At 67.2% G+C, this 26,852-nt stretch overlaps 1 protein-coding gene across 1 annotated transcript in view; it reads left to right on the top strand.

Moving 5' to 3' along the window:
- The window catches only part of PHF14 (PHD finger protein 14), a 197,696-nt gene that overhangs the window by 44,914 nt on the left and 125,930 nt on the right, over positions 1–26,852 (top strand). The window contains exons 11-18 of the mRNA XM_039912824.1: positions 2,581–2,851; positions 5,637–5,743; positions 5,972–6,067; positions 8,953–9,056; positions 11,374–11,505; positions 16,159–16,327; positions 25,572–25,622; positions 25,784–25,905. Of these exons, the coding sequence (XP_039768758.1) occupies positions 2,581–2,851; positions 5,637–5,743; positions 5,972–6,067; positions 8,953–9,056; positions 11,374–11,505; positions 16,159–16,327; positions 25,572–25,622; positions 25,784–25,905 (1,052 nt within the window). The remainder of the gene's footprint in view (positions 1–2,580; positions 2,852–5,636; positions 5,744–5,971; positions 6,068–8,952; positions 9,057–11,373; positions 11,506–16,158; positions 16,328–25,571; positions 25,623–25,783; positions 25,906–26,852) is intronic.

The following is a 26,852-nucleotide window of genomic DNA, read 5'->3' as shown; positions in this document are numbered from 1 at the left end:
CGGGCTCACGGCCCGATCGGGGTGCGGGGGGGGGGAGACGGGCGGGCGGGGACGACGGCGATGGATGGGGTCGAGGGGAAGGCAACCCGCTCGGCCGGTCGGTCGGTCGGTCTCAGTCAGAGTGGCCTGCGCGTGGTGGCAGGATCTGGGCCGGGGTGGGAAGTGAGAGTAGCGGCGGCGACGACGACGACGATGAAAGGAGCGTTAATTCCCGCTCCGGCTCCCCGAGGACGAGGAGCCGCGGGAATATCTCATCGAACCGTGAGTCCCGGCCCCACGGCGCCGACGTCCGTGTCTGCGATTTCTCTCTGTCAGTGCCCGTCTCCCTCTCTGCGACAGTCGTGGTAGTAAGGATGACGGCGTTTGGTAAGCGCTCGCTACGCGCCGTGCTCTGTTCTAAGCGCCGGGGTGGGCACGAGGTAATCTGGCTGTCCCGTGTGGGGCTCACAGGCTTAATCCCCATTTTACCGATGAGGGAACCGAGGCCCAGGGAAGCGAAGCGGCCCGCCCGGGGTCACGCGGCGGACGAGAGGCGGAGCCGGGATCAGGACCCACGTCCCCCGACTGCCAAGCCCGGGCTCTTTTCCCCGAAGCGGCGCTCTAGACCGTAAGCTCATCGCGGGCGGGGCAGGTGCCCGTTTGTAGTTGTATCGTTCTCTCTCAGGCGCTCGGCACGGCGCCCTACACGCAGTAAGAGGACAGCGGGCTCAGTAGACGTGATCCCCGCCCTCAGGGATGCTCGGCCCGCCGTGCGCGGAGCACCGTACCAGACGTTCGGGGGAAGAGGGTAGATCAGCGAAGCGGCGTGGCTCGGCGGCGGGGGCTCGGGGGTCAGAGGCCACGGGTTCGAATCCCGGCTCCGGAACCAGTAGACGCGGCTCCCGCCTTCCGGGAGCGTGGAGCCGACGGGTGGAGGAGCGGAGCCGCGCTCTCGGCGGAGTCGCCCCGCCTTCGGCCCCACGGCCCCTCCCTCTACCGTCCGTCTCCCCCTCTGGGCCGTAAAGTCCCGGTGGGCCGGGAACCCGTCTCCCAATTCTCTGCCGTCGCTCTCCCCCCCGGCCGCCCAGTACGGAGCTGCCTACGTGATGATGATGATGATGATGATAATAATGACGACGTCGGCGTTGGTTAAGCGCTCCCGATGTGCAGAGCACCGTTCTGAGTGCTGGGATGGATACGGGGTGATCGGGTGGGCCCGCCCGAGGCTCACGGTCGGATGAGATAACTGAGGCCCGGAGGAGCGAAGCGACTCGCCCACGGTCACACAGCCGACGCGTGGCGGAGCGGGGATTCGAACCCGTGACCTCCGACTCCCAAGCCCACGCTCCCGTCACTGAGCCACGCCGGAAGACCCGTAGTGAGCGCTCGGGCAGTGCCCCCCGATCGATCGATCGAGTGGGAGGCCGGTCGGGGGATTCCCTCCTTCAAGGCAGGATCGTTGGTTATTCACGTCGCGCCTCCGACACCTACCGGGGCCCGAGCGACGGGGAAGAATTCCCGGAGCGGGAATGAGGCCCGCGCAAGCGACGGGTAGAGGCGGGGACCGGGGACCGGCGCGTCGTCCATCAGGGCTCGATCGGGAAGGGAACGGAAGTCGCAGGAGAGCCATCGTGGCGGCGTCCGTCAAGCGCTTACCGTGTGCCGGGCACCGCAGTCGGTGCCCGGCGCGGGTGAAGGACCGTCGGGTTCCCCCGGTCTAAGTAGGAGGGAGGACTTTCGTTCGTTCCTTCGTTCGATAGTACTTACGGAGCGCTCACCAGGTGCGGAGCCCCGTACCGTCGATTTATTGAGCGCTTACTGGGCGCGGAGCGCTGTACTGCACCGAGCGCTTGGAATGTAGTCCGGCAACAGGTAGAGACCGTCCCTGCCCGGCGACGGGCTCGCGGTCCAAAATGGGATCCAGCTGAGGAAACTGAGGCGCGGACCAGTCAAGCGCCTTGCCCCAGGCGACCCAGCGGGCTCGCGATGGAGCCGGGATGAGGACCCGCGTCCTCCGCTTCCCCGGAGCGCGCTCTCTCGGGGGAACAGCGTCGGGGGGGGGGGGGCCGAACCGGGGGGCCGAGCGGTCAGCGCCCGGGCCCGGGAGTCAGAGGGACCTGGGTTCTGAATCCCGACTCCGCCACTTGTCCGTCGCCTCACCTCGGGCAAGTCGCTTCCCTTCGGCGGCCCTCGGTTCCCCCGTCCGTAAGGTGGGGACGGAGACCCTGAGCCCCGAGGGGGACGGGGACCGGGTCCGGCCTGACGATCGCCCACCCCCTCCCCCCCCCCCCCGGCTCTCGGTCCGGTGCCCGGCACACGTCCGTCCCTCCGGTCGTCGGTATTGAGCGCTCACCGTGCGCAGAGCGCTGGACCGAGCGCCCGGGAGGGGACGGCAGAAGGACGAAGGCAGAGTAAGCGGGTAAGAAACGCCCCGAGACAGAAAACGGCGGCAGTCTAAGCTGCGAGCTGAGGTAAAAGGCGAGGCCCGGTGCCCCCGGGGTGGGGGGGGGGCTGCCGGCGGCCCGCGCGGCTCGGCCGGGTGACCCTCCTCCCTCTTTCCCTCCCTCCCGCCGGGCCTCGTCCCGCGGTCCCCCCGGGCAGGCGCGCATCAACGCCAGGCTGCAGCAGTACCGAGCCAAGGCGGAGGTGGCCCGGTGCAGCCGGCCCCAGGCCTGGGTGCCCCGCGAGAAGCTGCCCAGGCCCCTGACCAGCAGCGCCTCGGCCATCCGCAAGCTCATGCGCAAGGCGGAGCTCATGGGCATCAGCACGGACATCTTCCCCGTGGACACCTCGGACGCCAGCTCCAGCGTGGACGGTCGCAGGAAGCACAAGCAGCCCGCCCTCACCGCCGACTTCGTCAATTACTACTTCGGTGAGGGGGCCCCCGGGCCCGGCTCCGGGGTTGGGCGGGACCCCCGGAGTGACCGTCGGTCGGTGGAGCCGCGGCGTTCTCGTCGTCGTCGCGGCCGGCGGCATCCGTTCGGCGCTCACCGTCCGCCGGGGCCCCGTACTAGGCGCCGGGGTGGGTGCGGGGCAACGGGTCGGACGCGGCTCCTACCCCCCGTGGGGCCCGCGGTCCCGATCCCCCGCTTACGGGTGAGGTAAGCGAGGCACGGGGAGAGGAGGTGACTCGTCCGGGGGCGCGCGGCGGACGGGGGGCGGAGCGGTGACCTCCGGGCCCGAGCCCTCTCCGCCGGGCCGTGTCGCTTCCCGACGGGGCGCTTGCTGCGCGCCGAGTACCGTGCTGTCCCTCCGTTCCTTCGTTCGTTCATTCGGTGGTATTTATCGAGCGCCCGCCACGTGCGGAGCGCCCTACCGAGCGCTCGGAACGGACGGGTCGGCAACAGACGGAGACGGTCCCCGCCCTCCGACGGGCCCGCGGTCCCGTCGGGGGAGACGAGGGCGGACGGGAACGACGGCGATAGATGGAGTCGAGGGGGAGAGCGTCCCGTAAAAACCGATGGCAGATGGGTAGAATCGGGGCGACGTACGTCTCGTTCAACAAGATCAACAAAATAAATGGGGCGATGAAGGTACAGACGGTCGAGCGGACGAGTACGGCGCCGAGGGGGTGGGACGGGAGAGGGGGAGGAGGGGAGGGAGACGGGGGGGAGAAGAGGGTTTAGCCGCGGAGGGGCGAAGGGGGGGCAGGGGGAGCGGAGGGAAGAGGGGGGCTCAGTGCGGGAAGGCCTCTCGGGGGAGGTGAGCTTTAAGTAGGGCTTCGAAGAGGGGAAGGGGACCGGTCTGGCGGAGGCGAGGAGGGAGGGCCTGCCGGCACCGCGGGGGGACGCGGCCCGGGGGTCGAGGGCGGGCCGGGCGAGACCGGGGGGCCGGCGAGGAGGCGGGCGGCGGAGAGAGAGAGAAGGGAGGAGAGGTGGGAGGGGGCGAGGGGACGGACGGCCTCGGAGCCTAGAGTGAGGAGTTTCTGTTCGGAGCGGAGGTCGACGGGCGACCGCCGGGGGCGTTCGAGAAGGGGAGCGACGGGCCCGGAGCGTCTCTGCGGGACGACGGGCCGGGGCGAGAGAGGAGGGAGGGAGGCCGGAGAGAAGGCTAAGGGTTCGGGAGCGTGCGGCTCGACGGAATTGGCGGGCGCATTCCCCGCGCGGCGGTGACCTTGTAGCCTGGAGGAAAGATAACACCGTCGTCGTCGTCGTCGTCGTTACAAGGAGGAAGCGTGACGGGCTTACAGTCTAGAGAGGGGATAGCGTCACTGGGGATATCGGCACGCTCACGAATAATAGTCGTGCTCTCCGTCGAGCACCCACCACGCGTCGGGTCTCGTGCTGAGTGCCGGGCGAGATGCCAGGCGCTCGGGCCTGGCAGTCTGAGTAGGAGGGAGGAGGTCGAGTGCCCGTTTTTCAGATGAGGCCACGGGCCGGGAGAAGGCGAGCGACCTGTCCGAGGTCACGCGGCGGGCCGGTGGCAGAGCCGGGCCCCGCCCCTTCGCCGCCCCCCCCTTGGGCCGCTAAACCCGCGGGGACGGGGATCCGGCGAAGGGAGGTCGGTCGGGAGGCCGTCGGTCTGCCCGGCGGGCGAAGGGAGATCGAACCGGGACGGTCGAGGGGAGGGAGTGAACGGTCCCTAGGCCGGAAGAACGGTGCTTGGCACGTGGCAGCGCTTAACAGATGCCTTCACCGTCGTCGTCCTCGCCGTTACCGTCGTCTCTAGGCCGTAGGCCCATCCGTGGCCGGGGAAGGCGTCTGCCGGTTCCGTCGGATCGTACTCTCCCAAGGGCGGAGCAGCGCGGCGAGGGCCCGGGCCCGGGGGTCCGTTGGTTCGTTCGTTCAGTAGTATCTGTTGAGCGCTCACGATGCGCGGAGCACCGTACTAAGCGCTTGGAACGGACGGGTCGGCGACAGAGAGAGACGGTCCCTGCCGTCTGACCGGCTCGCGGTCTAACCGGGGGGGAGACGGGCGGACGGGAACGACGGCGAGCTCGTGGGTTCCGGTCTCGGCTCCGCCACCGGTCGGCCGTGTGACTCCGGGCCCGGCGCTGGGCTTCTCCGGGCCCTCGGTCGCCTCGTCTGTAAAGGTGGGGGGGGAGTCGAGACTGTGAGCGGCCCCACGCGGGACAGCCCGATCGCCTCGTATCTAGCCCGGCTCTTAGGACGGCGCTTGGCACGTGGGAAGCGCTTAACGGATACCCTCGTCGTCGTCGCCCTCGGTAGATGCCGTCGATCGACAGGAGAGAGAGGGATCTGGAGGTGGGGCGGAACGGACAGAGCAGCGGGGAGGGCGATGCCACGGTTGAGCCCTCCGGGTGGCAAACCCGGGAGGAGGGGGGCGAAGGGCAGAAGGAAAAGAAGGGCGAGGAGCGGGTGCTACCCTCTGCTATCGGCGAGCCCGGCGGCGGGCGAAACGGACGGACGGGTGAGGCGGGGCCGGCGGCCACGGAGCGAAAACGGGAACCGGCGGACGAGGAGGAGCCGTGCGTGGCTCTGAGCTCCGGCCGGATTAAGTCGTAGCCCGAGGACCGTAGGTTTATCGGGTGCCGGCCCCCTGACCGAGCGTCCGAAATTCACGGGTAGGCGGCCCCGGACCGCTCTCGTCGGCGAGCCTGTCCGGATTTTCGTCTCCCGGGGACGCGTTGGGCCGTCGGTCCCGAGCCTTGAACTTTTCCGCCGAAGCCAGCCGACGGAGATGTCTGTTTCCGACAGAGAGAAACGTGCGCATGATGCAAATCCAGGAAAACATGGCCGAACAGAAGAATATAAAAGACAAACTAGAGAACGAACAAGAGAAGCTTCACGTGGAGTACAATAAGGTGAGCGGGGCGTCGGGACGGCTCGTTTCTCACGGGCCGGGTTCCGCGAGGAATCCGCCGTTTCGGCCCCCGGGCGGATTCACGTCCGTCTCCTCCCCTGGACCGTGAGCCCCTCGCGCGCGGGGCGCGCGTCCGCGGTACCGTTCCGTTGTCCCGCGCCGAGCGCCCGCTCGGTAGACGCGACTGACCGCTCTCCGGGGTTTCTCCTCCTTCCTTTGGTTTCCCCAGCTGTGCGAGTCCCTGGAGGAGCTGCAGAACCTGAACGGGAAGCTGCGCCACGAAGGCCAGGGCATGTGGTCCCTCCTGGGCCGGATCGCCGGGCAGGTCAGTGGGCGGGCCAGGCGCCGGGAAGACGGGTCTCCGAGGTCCCCGGCCCGGCCGTATTTCCGGGTGGGACGAGGGGTGGGTGGTTTCCCAGCGAGCCCGAGGAGCCGGGGGTGGCCGGCGGGGGGCGATTTTCCCCCCCGGCGGCCCGGCCGGGCCGGGCCGGGCCGGGCCGAGCGGGTCCCCGTGGCCGGCGGGCGGGCCCTCGTGGCCCCGGGCCGGGCTCCGGCCAGAGGGGGAGGCCGGTCCCCGAGGGAGCCGCGGGCGACGGGTCCTCCCGGGACGGACGGCGACGCCCCGTCCTCGGCCTCCGGGGGCGCGTCCGCCGTGGACCCCGGGGGCCCGGCCGGCACGGGCGGTCGGAGAGAGGCCGGTCCGGGAGGCCTCCCCGCCGCCGCCCTCATCATCCCCTCGGCGCCGGCGGCGGGTGGCCGGTGGCAGGCGGGCCGGCGGAGGCCGGGCGCGGGAGGGGTTCGAGGGTCCGCGGAGGCCCCCCGAGGGGCCGTCGCCCCGGGGCCCGGGGGCCGCTGGAAACACGGGATCCCGGCGATCCCGGCCGCCTGCCTTCACGTGCTCCATCGGAGGAAGAATCCTCGGGGATGCCGGGCCGCCGCGGGGCGCTCCGGGCCCCCCGAGACCGCCTCCGGCCCCTCCTCTCCCCGTCCCCTTCCTCTGACCTCTCTCCTCCTCCTCCTCCTCCTCCTCCTCGGCGCGGTGCGAGCCGGTTCCGCCGGGCTCCAACTCGCCGCCCGCCCCCGGCGGGCCCGAGGGTTCCCGGACGCCGGCCGGGGCCGAGGTGTGGGCGGGGGTCGTGGCCGCCGCTCCGCTCTCCGGTCGGCCCCCCGGGGCCGCCGGCGGGAAACGGGCGGGAGCCCCCGGTCCGACGGAGGCCGGCCCGCGCGCCCCGCCCTCCGCTCCAACGGGATGGGGTGCCTCTCGGGAACCTGGAGAGGCCCGCCGGGGCCACGCTGCGCCGGCGGAAGCCGTGCCGTGGAAACTGCCTCTCGCTCCGCTCTGCTCAACCGCACCGCGTTCTCTGGGCACGTGCGTACGCACCCTCCTTCCCCCTCCTCTTTCTCTTTCCTTTCTCCCCAGCCCTTTTCTCTCTCCCCCGCCTTTTCTTTCTCTTTCTTCTCTCTTCCCCCCCCCCCCCTTCTCTTTCCTCTGTCCCTCCCCTCTTTCCTTTCTCTTTCCTCTCCTCTCTTTCCTTTCTCTCTCCCCACTCTCTCTCCTCTATCTCCTCTCTTTCCTCTCTCCCCCTGCTCTCTCTCTCTCTCTCTCCCTCCCTGCTCTTTCCCGCCTTTCCTTACTTTTCTCTCTTTTCTTTCCTCTCTCGTCCCTCTTCATTTTCTTCCCTCTCTCCCCTCTCTTTCCTCTCTCTCTCTCTCTCTCTCCTCCTCTGCTCCCTCTTCCCCCCCTTTCTTTTTCCTCTCCTCTCTCTCTCCTTTCTCTCCCCTCTCTCCCCTCTCTCGTCCCTCTCCTCGCTCTCTTTCCTCTCTCTCTCCTTCTCTCTCCCCCTCTCCCTTCTCTCTCTCCTCTTTCCTCTCTCCCCCTCCTCTCTCTCTCTCCCCCTCCTCTCTCTCTCTCTCCTCTCTCCCCCTCCTCTCTTTCCTCTCTCTCCCCCGTCTCTTTCCTTTCTCTTTCCTCTCTCTCTCCCTCTCTCTTTCCTTTCTCTCTCCCTTTCCTCTGTCTCTTCTTTCCTCTGTCTCTCTCTCGCCCTCTCCCTCTTTCTCTGTATCTGTCTCACTCCGTCTGTCCGCGTCTGTCACTCTCTCCGTCCTGCTCTGTTTCTCGCCCTGGCGGCGCCTCACTCCGTGCATCTCACTTGTTCTCTGGGTCTCCTTTTCTTTGTCTCCCGCTGTCCGGGTCCCTCTCGCTCTCCCTGTCCCTCTTGCTCCTTTTGGGCGGGGAACGAGTCGTACTGTCGTGGCGTCCTCTGCCTGGCGCTCAGTTCGGTGCCCTGCGCACAGTGAGCACTCGGTAAACAGGATCAACTGATTGTCTCTCGCTCTCTGCGTCTCACTCTTTGTCTCTTGCTGTCGGCGTCTCGCTCTGGCCTCTTACCGTCTGTCCCTAGTTCGGTTTTGCTCTCTCTGTTCTCTCTTCACGTCTCTCTGTGCTTTCCGCGTCTCTCTCCCTCCGTCTCGCTCTCTCTGGCGTTTACCCCGAGTCCGTTGTGCTGTCTGTCTTGCTCTCTGCATCTCCTTCCGCTTTCTCGCTTTCTGCGCCTCTCACTCCGTCTCCGTCTCTCCGTCCCAAGCTCTGTCTCCCTCGCTCTCTGTGTCTCCCTCACTCCGGATCCCTCTCACTCTACGTCTCCCCCCCGCTGCGTCTCCGCCGCTCTCCGGCTATAGGTTTCTCCGTGCCTTCTCCTCCGCGTCTCTCCCTTGCCCCGTCGTTCTTTCAGTGGCATCTGGGCGCTCACTGCGGGCGGAGCGCCGTACGGGGTCCGTCTCGCCGCCTCCGTCTCGCGCATCTCTCCGATCCCCTCGGCCCCCGTCCCTCGCTGCCCCCCCCTCCCCCTCTCTCATCTCCCCGTCTCTTCCTCTGTCTCTCGCCGCCCTCTCTCCGTCTCGGTCTCCCTCCCCGTCCCACCTCCTCTCCGAGCTCCCGAACCGCCGGGTTCTCGTCGGTGGCCGTTTCGGGCTCCGGGGAGAAGAGGGAGGGGAGGGGCGGGGCGGGACCTCCCGCCTCTCGCCGCCGGCGGAGGTCGCCGCCGATCCCGGGAAGGGAGTCGTTTAGGCCTCGACGGGAGCCGCGCGGAGAATCCCGCTCCCCCGTCGTCCCCGGGGGGCCGGGGAGGGAGGGCGGGGAGGGGACCCCGCCGCCGCGCTCCCCGGGGCCTTCCCCGAGACGACGCCAACGGCGTCTCTTCACGCCGCCAGAAGTTGAACGTGCCGGCCATCCTGCGAGCGCCCAAGGAGAAAAAGCCCAGTAAAAAGGAAGGAGGCGTCCAGAAGACCTCGGCGCTCCCGGCGGTCCTCTACAGGCGAGTAGGGCCCGTCCGCCCCGCGCCCCCAGATCCTCGGGCCCGCCGGCGCCTCGCCCGCCCCTCCCTCCCCTCCGGCTCCGCCTCCCTCACCGGGGCTCCGTCCCGACCCCGGACTCACCCCGGACCCCTCGGGCCCGGAACGCCCTCCCCCGTCCGATCCGACGCCTCCGTCGAGCGGTCGGTGGGTCGATCGTATTTACTGAGCGCTTGCCGAGAAGCGGGGCGCTGCGCTAGGTGCCGGGGAGAGGACCGTACGACGAGAGAACGCATTCCCTGCCCGCAACGAGCTGCCAGTCCAGAAGAGGGGAAGACGATATGTATCTGTATACGCAAATAATCGAGCGGTCCGTCCGTGGGATTTATCGGGTGCTTAACGCGGACGGAGCGCCGTACCGGTATAGTCCGGCCCGGCGGAGTCGGCGGACGCGTTCCCCGTCCGCGGCGGGCTTCCGATCTGGAGGGAGGGACGGACGTTAATATGAACGAACCATCTGGCCGTCGGCGGCGTTCAGCCAGCGCCCGGTGTGGGCAGAGCCCTGTACCGAGCGCCCGGGAGGATACGCCGCCGCAGAGTACGCGGGGCTCGCGGTCTCGGTCTCCGGTTTACAGGCGAGGGAACCGAGGCCCGGAGAAGGCCGTGAGCCCGTGGTGGGCGGGGACCATCTCCGCCAAGCACGTTGTGCTGGCCTCGCCCCAGCGCTTCGGTCCGGTGCTCTGTACTCGGTAAGCGCCCCGGAGGTCGCGGGTTCAGACCTCGGCTCCGCCACTCTTCTGCCGGGTGACCTCGGGCAAGTCGCTTCACTCCGGGACCCCGGTTCCCTCGTCTGGAAAACGGGGAGCGAGACGGGGGACGGGGACCGCGTCCAACCCGGTCTGCCCGTATCCACCCCGGCGCGTAGTGGACGCTCGGGAATGCCGTCGTCGTCGTTACCGTTGGGCGGGGTTCGGGCGGGCGGACCCCGGAGGAGCAGCGTGGCTCGGGGGAAAGAGCACGGTTCGAATCCCGGCTCTGCCGCTCGTCAGCCGTGTGACCGTGGGCGAGTCACTCCGCTTCTCCGCGCCTCCAGTGACCTCGTCTGTAAAACGGGGACCAAGACCGGGAGCCCCGCGGGGGACGGCCCGATTCCCCCGTGTCTCCCCCGGCGCTTGGAACGGTGCTCCGCACGTAGTGAGCGCTTGACAGGCGGCGGCATGATTGTCGTTATTAGGAGCCCCGGAGACGGGCCGAGGCGTTCGAGGCTCCGTCGGGGGTCTCTGCAGTCGGCTGGATTTCGGGCCTGTCCCGCCCCGGCCCACCGTCTCTCCTCTCGGCACGTCTCCGACTGACCCGGATCCACCTCGGTGCTCGGAACGGTGCCGGGCACCCGGTCGGCCCTTACTAGGCGCCGCTGTCGTCGTCGCTACCGTTCTGAGAGAAGCCGGGCCCGTCCCAACGCCTCTGGGGATCTCCGAGGTCTCCTCCTCGCCGCGCTTTCGGCGGCCGCTCCGCGTTCGGGGTCCCTCGGTGCGGTGTTCCTTGAGCGCTTACCGCGTGCGGGGCACCGGGCCGAGCGCCGGGGGCCGGTCAGCCGACCGGCGTCATCCGACGAGCGCAGAGCACCGTGGTGAACGTTCGGGAGAGTGCCGCGCTACGGGAATAGTAGACGCGTTCCCCGCCCGCGACGAGCTCGCCGTCCGGAGGGCTCGGTCCGGACCCGGTCCGTGTCCCACGTGGGGCTCACGGTTGTAATCCCCGTTCTACGGATGAGGGTGAACGGGCTGACGGGCCCGAGGCCCTACGGCAGGCGAGGCCGTGGCCCCTTGGGGGTAGGGAACGTGTCAGCGCTCGATAAATGCGAGCGACCGAATTAAAGTGGCCCAGACGGGCCTAACGAGGTCGGTACCCGTTAGGCGCTTACTGCGCGCGGAGCGCCGTTCTAAGCGCCGGGGGGGGGGGGGGGGGTACGGGGCCGTCGGGCCGCCCCGCGTGAGGCTCGCGGTCGGTCCCCGTCCTCCAGAGGAGGGAGCCGGGGCCCGGAGAAGTGAAGCGACTCGCCCGCGGGCGCCCGGCCGACGGGTGGCGGAGCCGGGATTCGGACCCGTGACCCCCGACCCCGAAGGCCGGGCTCCTCCCGCCGCGCCGCGCCGCCCAGAAGCCGGGTCTCCCGAGTCCCGGCCCGGCCGCGGCTCGCACGTCCCGGGCGTCTTCCCGGTGCCCGCCCCCCCCCCCGTCCGTTCGGGGGCCGGTGCGGAGCGGGCTCGGGCCGCTCCGGGGGAGGCGGGGGCGGGGGGGGTTTTCACGTCGTCTCTTCTCCGTCGGTCCCCTTCTCGCCAGCTGCGGGATCTGTAAGAAGAACCACGACCAGCATCTCCTCCTGCTCTGCGACACCTGCAAGCTCCACTACCATCTGGGCTGCCTGGATCCGCCCCTCACCCGCATGCCCCGCAAGACCAAGAACAGCTACTGGTAACGGCCGGGACCGGACGGGGAGGGAAGGGGAGCGGGCGTCGCGGGATGCCGGAGGGGGGCGCGACGGGAGGGGGCAGAGGACGCTGGGCGTCGGGAAGCGGGGACCGGCGGAGGGCGCGCCGGCCCGACGGGCCCTCGCGGGCAGAGGGGCGGGACCCGCCGGCCCCGGCCCCGCGGCCGGGAGGCTCGTCGTGGGCGGGGATCGGGTCCTCCCCCGAGCGCTCGGCAGAGTGGAACGACCGACCGAAGGAGGAGTGAAGGTCGAGCGGGAGGGCACCCTCCCGGGACTCGGTGGGAAGCCCGGCGCCGGCGGAGCCGCCCGCCTCCCCTCCCGGCCCGCGGCCGTCGGTCGACGGACCGGTCGGATCGATGGAGCTCCCGCCGTGGGCGGAGTCGCGTGGCGCGATGGTCGCCGCCCGGGAGCCGGGAGGCCGTGGGTTCCAATCCCGCCCCCGTCTGCCGCGTGACCTCGGGCGAGTCGCCCTACCTCTCTCCGCCCCGGTCGGCTCATCCGGAAAAGGGGGACGGAGCCCCACGTGGGACGGGGCCCGCGGCCGCCCCGATCCGCCCGCGGCCGCCCCGGCGCCGGGTACGGCGCCCGGCCCACGGCGGGCGCTCCCCCGAGGCCACCGTCGTCGCTGGTACGACCGAGCGCCGGAGAGGGTCCGGAGTGACGGCGGTGGTCCGGGGAGAAGCCGGCTCGCGGGCGGAGCTCCGTCGGCCGTCCGGCCGTCAGCCGGCGGCGTTCGTCGAGCGCCTCCCGCGCGCGGGGCGCCGTCTTGGCTCGAGCCGGGCGGCCCGACGTCGAGAAGCCAAGAGGGCCCCCCCCCCCCCCGCCCCCTCCGCCTAACTCCCCCCACCCCGCCGGGGAGCGCCCGCCGCGTGCCGAGCGCCCGGGCGACCGCCGGAGAGCGAGCGGACCCGACCCCTCCCCTCCGGGAGCCGGGTCGGGTCCGCGGAGCTCCGTGGTGAGCGCCCGGGGGGGGGGGGAGGGGAGACGGGAGCCCCCGGGAGGGTACTCTTCCGTAGCCGCCGCTCCGATTCGTCGTCGCGTCCGTCTCCCCCCTCGGGTCGGAAGCCCTCGGGGGGCTTCGGGCCCGGTACGGTAAGCGCTCGCTAGATGGGGTCGACGCGAGCGAGCGACGGCCGGGGAGGCGGGATCGCCGGGACCCCGGCGGGATCGCTCCCGGGAAAGCCCAGTAGGCGCAGGCGCAAAAATCGGCTGCCGCCCCGATCCCCCTCCTCCGCCGCGGCCTCTCGGTTCCTCCCGCCTTCGGGACGTCCCCGGCCGGGTAACGGCGGCGGTAATGACGTCGGTATCCGTTAAGCGCTCACCGTGTGCCGGGCGCCGTCCCGCGCGCCGGGGGCGACGGGAGCTAGTCGGGTTGGACACGGGCCCCGTCCCACGTGGGGCTCCCCCTCCCAACGCCTGTTTTAATAACAACGTCGGTGGTGGTTAAGCGCTCGCCGTGTGCCGAGCACCGTCCCGAGCGCCGGGGCAGACCCGGGGGAATCGGGTCGTCCCACGTGGGGCTCCCGGTCTTCGTCCCCGTTCTGCGGACGAGGGAACTGAGGCGCCGAGAAGTCAAGCGACTTGCCCGGAGTCCCCCGGCCGACGGGCGGCCGAGCCGGGATCCGGCATTTTACGGAGGGGACCGTGGCACGGAGGAGCGGGCTGACCGGGTCAGGGCCGCCCCGCGGCAGACGCGGGGCGGAGCCGGGATCCGTTCGGGGGCTCGGAGAGGAGGTGGGACGGGGAGGGAGACCGAGACAGAGAGAGGGCGGCGAGAGACAGAGGAAGAGACGGGAAGATGAGAGAGGGGGAGGGGGGGGCAGCGAGGGACGGGGGCCGAGGGGATCGGAGAGATGCGCGAGACGGAGGCGGCGAGACGGACCGGACCCCGTACGGCGAATTCCTCGGTTTCCTCGCCTGCGAGACGGAGGTTCGAGATCCGTTCTCCGCCCTCTTTAGACCGGGCTCCGTAAGGGACCCGCTCATCTCCCTGGAGAAGCAGCGGCGCTCGGCGGAAAGAGCCCGGGCCCGGGAGTCAGAGGTCACGGGTTCGACTCCCGGCCCGGCCCTGCCGCTCGTCGGCTGGGTGACCGTGGGCGGGTGGCTTCGCTTCTCTGGGCCTCAGTGACCTCATCTGGAAAACGGGGGTTAGCCGCGAGCCTCACGGGGGACGACCCCGTCGCCCCGCGTCCCCCCCGGCGCCTGGAACGGCGCTCTGCCGTTACCGACGTCGTGCTCGGCTCGCAGTACGCGCTTAATGCTGTGCGACTGTGGGCGGGTCACTTGGCTCCTCCGGGCCTCAGTTCCCTCATCTGTAAAACGGGGATGAAGACCGCGAGCCCCACGTGGGACGACCCGATTCCCCCGTGTCTCCCCCGGCGCTTGGAACGGTGCTCTGCACGTAGGAAGCGCTTAACGGATACCGACGTTATTGTCATTAACCAGTGATGATAATGACGGCATCTGTTAGGCGCTTACTGTGCGCCAAGCGCTGGTCTTCCCACGTACCCCGGTCGCTCGTGTCATAATTCTTGTTATCAGCCTTGCCGTTATGACCTCTTTTCCCACTTGCCCTCCCCTCAGACGGGAGGCAGCGCGGCCCCGCGGAAAGAGCCCGGGCCCGGGAGTCAGAGGGCCTGGGTTCTAATCCCGGCTCTGCCCCCCCCCCCCCCCCCCCCCCCCCCCCCCCGGTCTGTCCCCGTCACTCGCCCGGGCCTCGGTCTCCTCGTCTCCCCAGTGGGGATCCGGTCCCCGTTCTCCCCGGCCCTCGGATCGTGAGCCCCGGGCGGGACAGGGACGGTGTCGGACCTGGCGACCGGGGATCCTCCCCCCCGCGGCCCGCGCGGGGCTCGGCACCGAGCGAGCGCTCGCCCGATGCCCTCGGTAAAGACGCCGCCCCCGAGGTCGACGACGGGTCCGGGCAGGTCAGCGCCGACCCCGGGCCCCTTCCCGGTCGGGAGGCTTCCTCTCCCTCTCCGGCCTTCCCCGTCCTCGGGAACCCGCTCTCCCGCAGAACCGGCCCTCTCGGGGGTGGGGGGGGGGCTTCTCGTCGCGCGCCGACGGCGAGCGGACCGCCGGGCGGGGGCCCGGGGAAGCCGCCCGGGAGCCCACGCGGCGTACGGGGGCCGACAGATGGGAAAAGAAATGACGGCTGGGGGAAAGACGAAGAAGGAATCCCCCCCCCCGTCGGGGCCCTGCTGAAGGCTCACCTCCTCCAGGAGGCCTTCCCAGGCCGAGCCCCCCTTCTCCTCGCCTCCCTCCCTCCGCTCTACCGCTCCATCCCCGCCCCGCAGCCCTCCTGTGGATCTGTCCGTATCCATGACTCTGTTTATATCAACGCCCCTTTACTTGTCTGGATGGGTATCCGTATCTCCGATCCCGTTCGTACGGACGCCGCCGATGCCCGTTTACCCGTTCTGCCGTCCGTCTCCCCCCTTCTAGACCGTGAGCCCGTCGTCGGGCAGGGACCGTCCCTCTCTGTTGCCCAATTATACATCGCGCGGCGCTCTGCACGCAGTGAGCGCGCGATAGATCCTATTGAACGAACGGCGATGGCGTCGGTTAGGCGCCGACCACGGACCGGAGCCCGTACGGGCCGCGGGAGCGGTTACGGTCGGATTGGACGCGGTCCCTTTTCCCACGTGGGGCTCGCGGTCTCGATCCCCATCTTGCGGAGCTTCCGGCTCCCGGGCCCGGGCCCCGCCCGCCGCGCCGCTTCTCGGAGATCTCGGACGCTTGAAGGGCACCCGGCCAGGTGCGTGGCTGCGGGCCGGCGTACTGAGCGCTCGGGGGAGGACGGCGTGGCGGTGTGACGGACGCATCCCCTGCCCACGAGGAGCTTCCCGTCCGAGCGGCACGGCCCGGTGGCGAGAGCCCGGGTTCGGGAGTCGGGGGACGTGGGTCCCGATCCCGGCGCCGCCGCTCCGTGACCCCGGGCGGGCCGCTTCGCTCCCCTGGGCCTCGGTGACCCCACCTGGAAAATGGGGATGAAGAGCGGGAGCCCCCCGGGGGACGACCCGATCGCCTCGAAGTGCTGGGCGTATAGTAAACGCTTAACGAGCGCCGTCGTCTCTATCGCTGTCATTGCGAAAAGGGGCAGCGTGGCTCGGTGGAAAGAGCCCGGGCTCGGGAGTCAGCGGTCGTGGGTTCCGATGCCGGCTCCGCCGCTCGTCGTTCATTCGATGGTATTTATCGAGCGCTTGCTCTGTGCAGAGCACTGTGCCGACTGCGTGACCTCGGGCAGGTCACTTAACTTCCCCGTACCTCACTTCCCTCCTCTGCAAGATGGGGATTGAGACCGGGAGCCCCACGCGGGACGACCGATGACCGGGTACCTCCCCCAGCGCTTAGAACGGTGCTCGGCACCTAGTAGGCGCTTAACGGATGCCGGCATTATCATCATTGTCACCCCGGCGCTCAGAGCGGTGCTTGACGCACAGGAAGCGCTAAAAGGTCTCCGTCGTCGTCGTCGTCGTCGTCCGGTGCGGGGGGGAGGGCGGAGGGGAGAAATCCGGGGACGGGGAGGGCGGCGGAGCGTGGGATCTGTAGAACGCGGGGCCGCCGGGCGCTTCTTTCGGGAGGAGCTGACGGCGCCCGGCTTGTTTTCTCCCCTCCCCGTCCCGTCCCGCCCACCCAAGGCAATGCTCCGAATGCGACCAGGCCGGAAGCAGCGACCTGGAGACGGACGTCGCCATGGAGACCCTCCCCGACGGGACCAAGCGATCCAGGAGGCAGATCAAGGAACCGGTCAAGTTCGTCCCCCAGGACGTGCAGCCGGAACCCAAGAAGATTCCCATCCGCAACACGGTACCGCCCAATAAGCGCGCGCCGCGGTCGCGGCGGCGGGGCGGGGCGGACGCGGTCTAAGCGGGAGAAGGAATGAGTGGCGGAGCTCTCGGTTTCCGTCGAGGAAACCGAGGCACCGGGAAGTGAAGCGACCTGGCCCGAGACACCTAGCAGGTGATGATAGTGATGACGAGGAGGATGATGTAACTGTGGCCTTCGTTCAGCGCTCACTGCGTGCGCCGGGGCGGATGCAGGCGGGTGGGGTCGCACGCAGGCACGGAGGAGCGCGGGGACTCGCCCGGGGCGACGCGGCGGATAGGTGGCAGAGCCAAGATCGGGACCCGCGACCCCCTGATTCCCGGGCCCGGGTTCTCTCCGGCGGCGGTATCCGTTGCGCGTTCGCTGGGTGCCACGCGCTCGGGGCGGGTACATTCTGGAAGACGGGGATAAGGCCGCGAGCCCCACGTGGGACCACCTGATGACTCTGCATCTACCCCGGTGCCGAGAACGGTGCCCGGCACGTAGTAAGCGCCCGACAGATGCCAGCGTTATGATTATCGCAGACGGGTCGGGTTGGAGCCGGTCTCTGCCCCACATGGGGCTCACGGTCTCAATCCCCATCTGACGGTCGAGGGACCGGAGATACGGTGACCTGAATCGACTCGCCCGAGGTCGCGCGGCAGACGCGCGGCGGAGCCGGGATTGGAACCCGCGACCTCTGACTCTCCAGCCCGGGCTCTTGCCGCCGGGCCACGCCGCCTCCTTTGTCGGCATTTTAGAGTCCTCCCCCCCCTCCCCCCCCCCCCCCCCCCCCCGCTTTTTTTGTTCCCCCCACCTTAATTTTATAAGGATGCGGCTCACCGAATCCTCACTCTTTTCCTTGATTTTCTGAGGGGAATCAGGGCCGGGCCCACGGTAGGTTTGGAGTAAATACTGCCGATCGGCAGATTGGAGGAGGGGCGCTTAGAACGTAATAATAATGATAACGTTGGTATCTGTTAAGCGCTTACTGTGTGCAGAGCACCGTTCTAAGCGCTGGGGGAGAGACGGGGCGATCAGGTTGTCCCCCGTGAGGCTCCCAGTTAAATCCCCGTTTTACAGATGAGGTCACTGAGGCGCCGAGAGGTGAAGCGACTCGCCGGCGGTCGCACAGCTGCCGAGCGGCGGAGCCGGGATTCGCACCCGTGACCTCTGACTCCCGAGCCCGGGCTCCTCCCACTGAGCCGCGGTACGCGCCGAGCGCCGTGCCGAGCGCCGGGGTGGATACAGGGTCATCGGGTCGGCCCACGTGAGGCTCCCGGTCAATTCCCGTTTTACGGATGGGGTCGCCGAGGCCCGGGGAAGTGACTCGCCCGCAGTCCCGCGGCTGACGTGGGATTCGAACCCATGACCCCCGAGCCCGGGCTCTCTCCACCGAGCCGCGCCGCTTCTCTCAGTCTGCCCCGGAGCTTCCCCTGGTGGCGAGTGAGCTCGGGGCCCGGCGGCGACCGGCTCCGCTCACCCGAAGCGCGGCGCTCGGTAAATACCATCGAGCGATCGATCGACGGATCGATGCGGTGGCTCGCGATCTCTAAGGGAAGTAAACCAGGCCTCGGTAGTGGGATGCGTGATTTTCGTCGTGTCGGTCAGTGACGCCCGTGGTATTGGTTGGGCTCTCGCTCTGTGGCGGGCCGCTCGGGTTGGACGCCGTCCGCGTCCCCCGCGGTCCCCCCGGGTCCAGTTCCCATTTGACGGATGAGGGAACCGAGGCCCCGAGAGGCGGAGTGACTCGTCCCGGGTCACGCGGCCCACAAGCGGCGGAGCCGGGACCGGACCCCGGGTCCTCTGACTCGAAGCCCGGGCCCCCTCCCCTGGGCCGCGCCGCTCTGACCGGGGGACGGCTGGAGGCGTTGTCCCCGGCCTCGGGAAACTCGAGTTTCAGAGGGAGCTCCCGTGGGAGCCCACTGAACGGTCCGTCGTCGGAACGGCGCCGACTGTGCGTGGGATGCTGTGCTGACTGTTTGAGAAGGATCGAGGCGGTATTTTTTTTTCAGGATTCCCGGTTGCCGTTGCCGTTCTCAGGGTCCTTCTGTCTTTAAATGTGGGGTTTTTAAGTAGTGGTCATAATGACGCCGTGGTGTCGCTTCGAGATTGATCGTGTGGCAAGCGCTGTATTAAATGCCGGGGTGGATACGAAGCAGTCCGACCGGTCACGGTCCCCGTTTCACAGTCTAGGAGAGGGAGGACGGGTTTTTAGATGAGGAAACCGAGGCCCAGAGAGGCGAAGTGGCAGGATGGCCGGGTTCTCTCCGTCAGGCAGCGCCGCTTCTCGGCTCCCCTCGTTACCCTCTCTCCCCACGGTCGTCTGGTCTCCAGGAAGCTGGAGCTTAGCGGGCGTCGACGGGGAGCGGAAATCCGACGACTTTTGTTTCTCCGTCGATATCCCCGGAGACCGTCAGAAATACCGACAGGGAGATTTCGCGGCCCGGCCCTCATTCCCGATTTTGAACAGTCTCCCGGGAACTACGTCTTCCTCCTCTTTCGGAAACGCCGGCAGGCGCCGGCCGTAAAACGACCGGGCCTCCGGGTGGATCCATGCGGCTCCCGCGGCTCCCCCGTCCACTGACCGACGGGCGGCTGGCAAGATCCCTCGCGGCCCGCCGCGTGGCCAGACCGCCCGAGAGAAAGACGGCGGATGTATTCTCCCGAGATCGTAACCCCTGGCCCTCCGGTTCCTTCGTTGGCGGCTTTTCCCCTTCCGTCCTATTTTGATTTCTTTCGTCCGCCGCTGTCTCTCGTCCCCCCCGTCCCCCCCCCCCGCCTTCCCTTTTCCTTTTTTTTAATTTTTACCCTCCCACCCCACCTTTCGGTAAGACGAAGGATTTCCGGAGCGGTGTCGAGTAGTGCTCGCTGCCGTGCCGGAACGTACCTCGGATCAACACGAGAGGGATGAGCTCCGTTTGCGTCCGGCAGAATGAGGCGCTTAGGGTTTACGTCCGATGAATTGGGAGTATTTATCGAGCGCCGTCTCTGTTCCGAGCCCTCTGTCAGCGTCTGGACCGTACGGTCGATACGGGCGGGGGTTGTGTCTGTTCATTGTCATCTGGTATTCGGTCGTTCATCCGGTCGTATTTACTGAGTGCTTACTGTATGCGGAGCACTGTGCTGGGTCCTTGGGAGAGCACGGGGGAGCGATGAACGGACGCGTTCCCTGCCCACCGCGGGCTTACAGTCTAGAGGCTTAGAACCAGCACTCCCGAGCTCTTAGAGCGGTGCTCGGCACACAGTAAGCGCTCAAGAGATACGAGGGACTGCCGGACTGACTCTCTTCCAGTAGGTTTTGCACCCGTGTCCCCCGGCGGTTCGTAAGCGCCTTGAGGAGAGGCGGGCGGGGGGGGTGGGGGTTGATCCCTTCAGGAATCTCCCAAGGACTTAGGGTGGGGGGAATCACGTCTACTCGACTGTCTTCTCCCCAGCGGTCAGTAATAATAATAATGATAATGATAATAATGACGATGAGGTTGGCGTCCGTTAAGCGCTTACTGTGTGCCGAGCACTGTTCTGAGCGCTGAGGTAGACACAGGGGAACCAGCTGGTCCCACTTGGGGCTCACGGTCTTAATCCCCATTTGACAGATGAGGGAACTGAGGCACCGAGAAGTGAAGTGACTCGCCCAAAGTCACGCAGCTGACAGGTGGCCGAGATGGGATTCGGGCCCGTGACCTCTGACTCCGAAGCCCGTGCTCTTTCCACTGAGCCGCGCTGCTTCTCTACAGCCGCGTGACCCCGGCAGCGGACCGCCGATCGATCGGGAGGCTCTGCTAAAATCGGAGCCACCAGGAGGAGGGAGGTTGACTTTCCCGGCAGGGGAAGGGAAGGCGCGAGGCGGTCAGGACGGGGAAGGTCGCGACAGCTTCAGGGGCAGAGTTGTGGCCGTCCCGGGAGTCCCGCGCCGGCCGTTCTAGCTCATTCCTTTCACTGTCGTATTTACTGAGCGCCCCCTGCGTGCCGAGCGCCGTACCGAGCGCTCGGGGAGGACACCGCGACGCGCTATTCGGACCCGTCCCCTGCCCGCGACGCGCTGCCGACGACGCCCGGACGAACCCTCGCCCCACCCTCTGGCTCCGGGGCGGCCGTTTCCAGCCTCCCCGGGGTTCGCCTTTCCCTCTCCTCGCGATCAGTCGGTCATTCGGAGGTATTTACTGCTGGGCGCCGAGCCCTGTACTGAGCACCGGGGAGGATAGCGTGCCGTGGAGTCGGGAGACGCGATCCCCGGCCTCAAGGAACGCAGAGTCCAGCGGGGGAGGCGGACGTGAAGAGAAGTTACAGGTAGGGGAGGCGCGGAGTCAGACTCGAATCGTCCGCCTTGGTGCCTCCGTTGTTCTCCTCCGTAATCACGGCGTCGTGTCGTGAGTCGGGCGCCGTCGGGAACGCTGGGGCGGATGCGAGACGGTCGGGTCCGGCACGGTCCCTCTGGCCCCGACGGGGCCCACGGTCGAAGCGGGAGGGCGAAGGGGTACCGAGTCCCCGTTTTACGGTTGAGGAGACCGAGGCGCGGAGAAGTGCCGCGAGACTCGCCCGAGGTCACGCCGCAGGCGGGTGGCCGAGCTGGGATTAGGAGCCAGGTCCTCTGATTCCCCGGGCCGGGCTCTGTCCAGGAAGCCGCGCCGCGCCGCGCCTCACCGGGCCTCCTGTCCAGCTGCTCACCCGGACTTCTCTGCGGAGGACGCTGTTTTAATAATAGTAGTGACGACGGTATCTGATTAGCGCCTACCGTGTGCCAAGCACCGTTGTGAGCGCCGGAGGAGGATACAAGGTAATCAGGTTGTCCCACGTGGGCCTCACGGTCTTAACCCCGCTTTCACGGACGAGACGACTTGGGCGCAGAGGATTTAAGTGACTCGCCCGAAGTCACACCGCTGACGGGTGGCGGGGGCGGGATTAGAACCCGCGACCTCCGGCTCCCAAGCCCGGGCTCCTTCCACCGAGCCGCGCTGCTTCTCTGACGGTTAAGCTCTCTGCCTCTGCGGTTTTAGTTCGGTCCGTCGACCCCCCCCCGGTAGGTGTCGAACGCTGGCCTGTGCGCGGAGCGCTGTCCCGAGCGTAGGGGAGAGTACGGGAGGACAGAGATGGGAGAGACCTGGCCCGCCCTCAGCGAGCTCGCGGCCCAGGCGGGGAGGCGCACGGTAATCGAGATGAATCACGTGCCGACAGGGACGTGAGCGGTGTGGGACCGGGAGCGGGGAAGGAGCGAAGGGAGCGAGTCAGGGCGACGCGGAAGGGAGCGGGAGAGGAGGAAAAGCGGGGCTTAGCCGGGGGGGGGGGGGGGGGGGGCCTCCCGGAGGAGGCGGGCCTCCGGGAAGGCTCCGAAGGCGGGGACGGCCGTCGTCCGTGGGATCCGAGGAGGGAGGCCGGTCCGGGCCGGGGGCGGGCCGGGGGCCGGGGGTCGGCGGCGAGGTAGACGTTAAAGATGACGTCAGGGCGCATCGGCGGGGTGGTTTTCCCCCGTCCCTGCATCTGGTAACAGAGCCTCGGGTTTATTCCGTCCTGAATCTTTCGTTTCCTCCGGGGGAGCATCTGAGTCCGGCCATCCGAGGTTGGACGGACGCACCCCCCGTCCTCCCCCGTCTGGTACCCGGACACGGGGGTGCCTGCGGCTTGGACTCGAGGTCCCTCCTCCTCCCCCCCCCCCGCTTTTCGGATTCATCAGCGCGATGTTTATTCTGTCGCTCGGGTGTGCTCCGAGGGGTCGGCTTTTAACACCTGGTCCTTCCCGATAAGTATTTGCATTCTAATTTGTAAAAAGAGGGATTGTATTTTAATGAATGTAGCCTGACAAAAATCCGGCCAGCCACCCCGCTCCCTTCCAGCTAGCCCCTTGCTCCGTCTCTGTCTCTCGCGAGGGCGCTTGAAAATGAGAAGAAGAGCGAGGGTCTCGGATGGAGTTCCCAAGGTGGGAGACCGGGCCCCTTCGGCGACGTGTCAGGTTCTGGAAACGCGGGGCGAGAGAATATCGTCGCCGATGACGTGATGTGCGCGGGAGCGACCCCGGTGTGGCCGGAGGCCCCGTTCTTCCAGGTCCCGAAGGGGGCTCGGAGGGGGGGGATGTGTCGGTTTACGGTCCCGGTGTAATGACGACGTCGGTGTTTGTTAAGCGCTCCCTATGTGCAGAGCACCGTTCTAAGCGCTGGGGGAGGTACAGGGTCATCGGGCTGTCCCGCGTGGGCCTCACAGTTTTAATCCCCATTTGACAGATGAGGTCACTGAGGCCCAGAGAAGCGAGGCGACTCGCCCCCGGTCCCACGGCTGACGAGTGGCAGAGCCGGGATTTGAGCCCATGACCTCTGACTCCTAAGCCCGTGCTCTTTCCATCGAGCCACGCTGCTGCTCGTACTCTCGTACTGGTGTACTCTCCGCGGCGCTTAGTACAGCGCTCCGCACGCGGTGAGCGCTCGGCCCGCCCGACCGACTGGATGGGCCGGGAGTGGGGCGACGTGGGGGGGGGGGGGTGAAGGCGTCGCCCCTCGGCGCGGGACGGAACGGGCGAACGGGGGTGCCCTGGCCCGATGTGGGCGGTGGACGCGTCCGCTCGTTCTGCCGCGTCACGCTCCCAAGCGCTCGGTACGGTGCTCTGCACCCAGTAAGTGCTCAAGCGGTGCCTCTGATTGTTTATGTCAATGGCCGATCCCCTCTGGACCGTAAGCTAGTCGTGGGCGGGACATCGTACTGTCCTCTCGTAAGTGCTTAGTTATAATGATAATCATGACGGTATTTGGTAAGCGCTTACTACGTGCCGAGCGCTGTTCTGAACGCTGGGATACGTACAAGGTCATCGGGTTGTTCTGAGTGGGGCTCACAATGCGCTGTGCTTGGTAGGTGCTCGGGGAATACCACTGAGTGAGTGATTCGGGGGGGGACGTGACACGTAATAATCGTCAGGTATAATGATATCTGTCGCATCCGTTAAGCACTTACTGCGTGCCAGACACCGTGCTAAGCACTGGGGCGGATGCAAGGAAACCGGGTCGGACGCAGTCCCCGTCCCAGGTGGGGTTCGCAGTCATCCCCGTTTTACAGACGAGGTAACCGAGGCACGGGGAAGTGAAGTGACTGGCCCGGAGCTGGAATCGGAACCCGGATCCCTCTGCCTCCCGGGCCCGTGCCGCGGCCGTCAGACCACGCTGCTTTCTCCGCCGGACCCCCACGGCCTCGCCTTTCCCCCGCACGGGGCCGAGCCGCCGGCGGAATGGGGCCGTCGAAACTCGGCTCGTTGAGAATGGACGAGAGAGCGACAGGAAACGATTAGAGCAACAGGAAATGACGATCGAGGACGGAGGGAAGGTAGGCCGCACGGAGGATAAATCATCTGAAATGACCTCTCGGCCTCCGTATCTGCGTTCTCCTCCCCTGAACGGTCGGGACGTAACTCGGGGCTCTTGGGATCGGGGGCCCAGACCGGCGTGCGCCGTCCGCCCGGCGGACTCGCCCGCCGTCTGAAATGATTTGGACACGGGAAGCAGGTGATCCTTCAGTTCGTAAAAGCCGCCGGAGATCTTAGAAGCGAACTGGTGATTGTGATTCCGGTGTTCGTTAAGGGCGAGGCGGCCGTTAATAGGGATGAATGAGTGATGGGTAATAGAGGATTCGAAGATGGGTCCCTAGGTGCTGCGGGGTCGGGGGAGGGGTGGATATCAAGTGCGCGTACAGTCGGTCAGTCGATACCGTGCATTGAGCGCTTCCCGTGTGCGGAGCACCGTATTGAGCGTTTGGGGGAGAAGAGTAGAATACAGAGTGGAGAGGCGGCGTGGCGTAGCGGATGGAGCTCGGGCCCGGGAGTCGGGCGCTCACGGGTTCTAATCCCCGCTCCGCCACTGGTCCGCCGTGTGACCTTGGGCGAGTCACTTCACTTCTCTGCGCCTCAGTTCCCTCGTCCGTAAAATGGGGATCGAGGCGGCCAGCCCCACGTGGGCCGGCGACCGGGCCCCACCCGATGTGCTTGATTCCACTCCGGCGCTCAGTACGTCCTGGCACGTGGACGTAGTGGGTGCTTAGCAAATACCACTATTATTCATAATAGGCACTTTCCCAGCTCCTTAGAGTCTAAAGGGGGAGACAGAGTTGTCCATTCCAAGCGCTTAGTACAGTGCCCTGCACGTAGTAAGCGCTCAGTGAATACCGAATGAATGAATGAATACGTGACAGCCGCGTGTGGTGCGGGGCTGGGATAGGGAAGGACAAAGGGAGCGGGTCAGGGCGACGCCGAAGGCGGGGAGAGAAGAGGAGAGGGTCCAGAGCACCCGTGGATGGAGCGGAAATGACCGGCTCTTAAAAGGGGCCGTTAATAACCGGTCCTCGGGGAGAGGAAACGGGACAGTGGCGATTTCTAATCCTTCCACCTGGCCCCTCTCTACGTCGGCGGCCTCGATACGTAGCCTCCGTTCAGCGCAGCCTCTCTCGTCTCCTTGTCGTACGCTCCCCGACGCCGTGAGTCCGGATCAGATTAGGTAAAATAAACTCTACAGCCAGTTGGCCCTGCCGCGGGAACGGCTCTCGCTCTCGGCGATGAGCGGTCCGGCTGTCGGCCGCCGCCGGCCGAGCGGGACAGATGGCTTGCGGTGAGTCACCGGGAGAGCCTGGGCCGGGGGCTTCTCCTCCTCCCCGCTCTCAGCGTTAACGGGGGGGGGCGGGTTTAGTCCGCCGTTCGTCTTCGGCGCCCTGGCCCGTCGTTCCGGAAGAGATGGGCTTAATTCTTTCCGTAGGCGTTCGTGTCCGTCGGGAGGAAGCCGCTCGGCCTAGCGGGCAGAGCCCGGGCCCGGGAGTCGGAAGGGCCCGGGTCCCAGTGCCGGCCCGGCCACTCGTCTGCCGGGTGACCTCGGGCGAGTCACTTCGCCTCCTCTGTGCCTCGGTTCCCTCGTCTGTAGTGGAGATTAAGACCGTGAGCCCTACGCGGGTCAGGTGCTCCGTCCGACGCAATTATCTGGTACCTCCCCCGGCGCCTAGAACAGCGCTCGGCACGTAATAAGCGCTTAACGGGCGCCACTGCGTTAGCGATCCGAGTAGCGAAGACTGTACGCTCCTTGCGGGCGGGGACCGTATCCACCAGCTCTTCCAGGTGCTCAGTCCGGTGCTCCCTTATAGTAAAGGCGCTCCATGAACCCCACCTCTCGGGCTCTCGCAACTCAGTGCGTTTTCCAGGATGTTACCCTTAGAGAAAAGAACCAAAACGGGAGACGCGTTTCACCTCATCGATTTTCACGGTTCCTGTTTTTTTTCTTCCCCCTCGCAGAGAACCAGGGGGCGAAAACGAAGCTTCGTTCCTGAGGAGGAGAAACCCGAGGTTGGGACGTCCGCTTATTTTCCCCAGCATTCCCAGAAAGTAACCTTTAAATGTGAAATGTGGCTCCCGGGCCTCCAGTAAAACTGTCTTCTCTCTCCTCCTCTCCCCCGCCCCCCCTCGCCCCCGGCCCGCCCCCCGCCGTTCCCTCTGTGTTGGGGCAGGAGCGGGTTCCTAGGGAGAGAAGGCAGAGGCAGTCAGTGCTGCAGAAGAAGCCCAAGGCGGAGGATTTGAGAACCGAATGTGCCACCTGTAAGGGAACCGGAGACAACGAGAACCTAGTCAGGTAGGCCAACCCGCGCACGCACATTCACCGTCCCGAAAACCGCGGGGGGGGGAAGGAAACCCGCGGGCGGGGAGACCGCCTTCGGGGAGCCCACGGGCCATCCGCGGACGAACCCGCCCCCGCAGACACGGACACGTTTACACCGGGCACTTAGACGGCAGAAAACCGGGGTCCTCTTGTTTCTTCTCACCCGAGAGAACCCATTCATTCTCGTCAGGGCGAGCGGTCCCCGTCCGGACGAGTCTCCGTCAGGGCTCAGCGTCGGTATCGGACTTCCGGGGCTTTCGGCCGGAAAGACTTAAAACCGGGGAGCGCCCCTGACGGAACGATCGCCGAGCGGATTCGTTTGAATTGGCACGCGGGACACGGTTTCCCCGTATACGTTTTCCCCGCTCTGGATGGAGCGTGCCAACACATGTGTTAAATGCTTCTTTTCTTCCGAAACAAAGAAAGGTGAAAAGCTGGCCCGGGTGTTTTTTTTTTTTTTTTTTTTTTTTTTTCGTTTCGTTTCGTTTTTTTTCCTTTAATCTGTACGTGTAGTCAAATCGCAACGCTCCGCGGGCGTCTGGGGCGAGGGGGGGGTGACGGACCGGTGAGCGGCGCCCCTTATCGACGACCTCGCTCCTCGCCCCGAGTCAGCACGTGATATTACTCTGGGTTCTCTCCCTGGCCGAGATGAGGCCGGTGAGCAGCGTCGTGGGGGAGGAGAGCGTGAAGTTAGCGGTACCCTTGGATGGGAAACCCTCTCGACCAAGACCTGGTCCGCGCCGGATCGGCGGCTCTCCGTAGGAGGCCGCTTTAACCTAAGCCGTAGGTCCCGCGCCGTTTAAGGGCCTCTATAGATTCCCCCCCGAATCCCAACTTCCGGGGAAGACGATAGAAACCGATTAAGACGGAGGTGGGCCCCGGCCCCGTCCGGGGGGTCGGAATTCATCCCCGATGGACTT

Source organism: Ornithorhynchus anatinus, chromosome 8 (assembly GCF_004115215.2).
Source record: "Ornithorhynchus anatinus isolate Pmale09 chromosome 8, mOrnAna1.pri.v4, whole genome shotgun sequence".
Taxonomy (NCBI): Eukaryota; Metazoa; Chordata; class Mammalia; order Monotremata; family Ornithorhynchidae; genus Ornithorhynchus; species Ornithorhynchus anatinus.
Note: the sequence above shows the minus strand (reverse complement) of the source record. Positions and strands in the feature narration are given on the sequence as shown.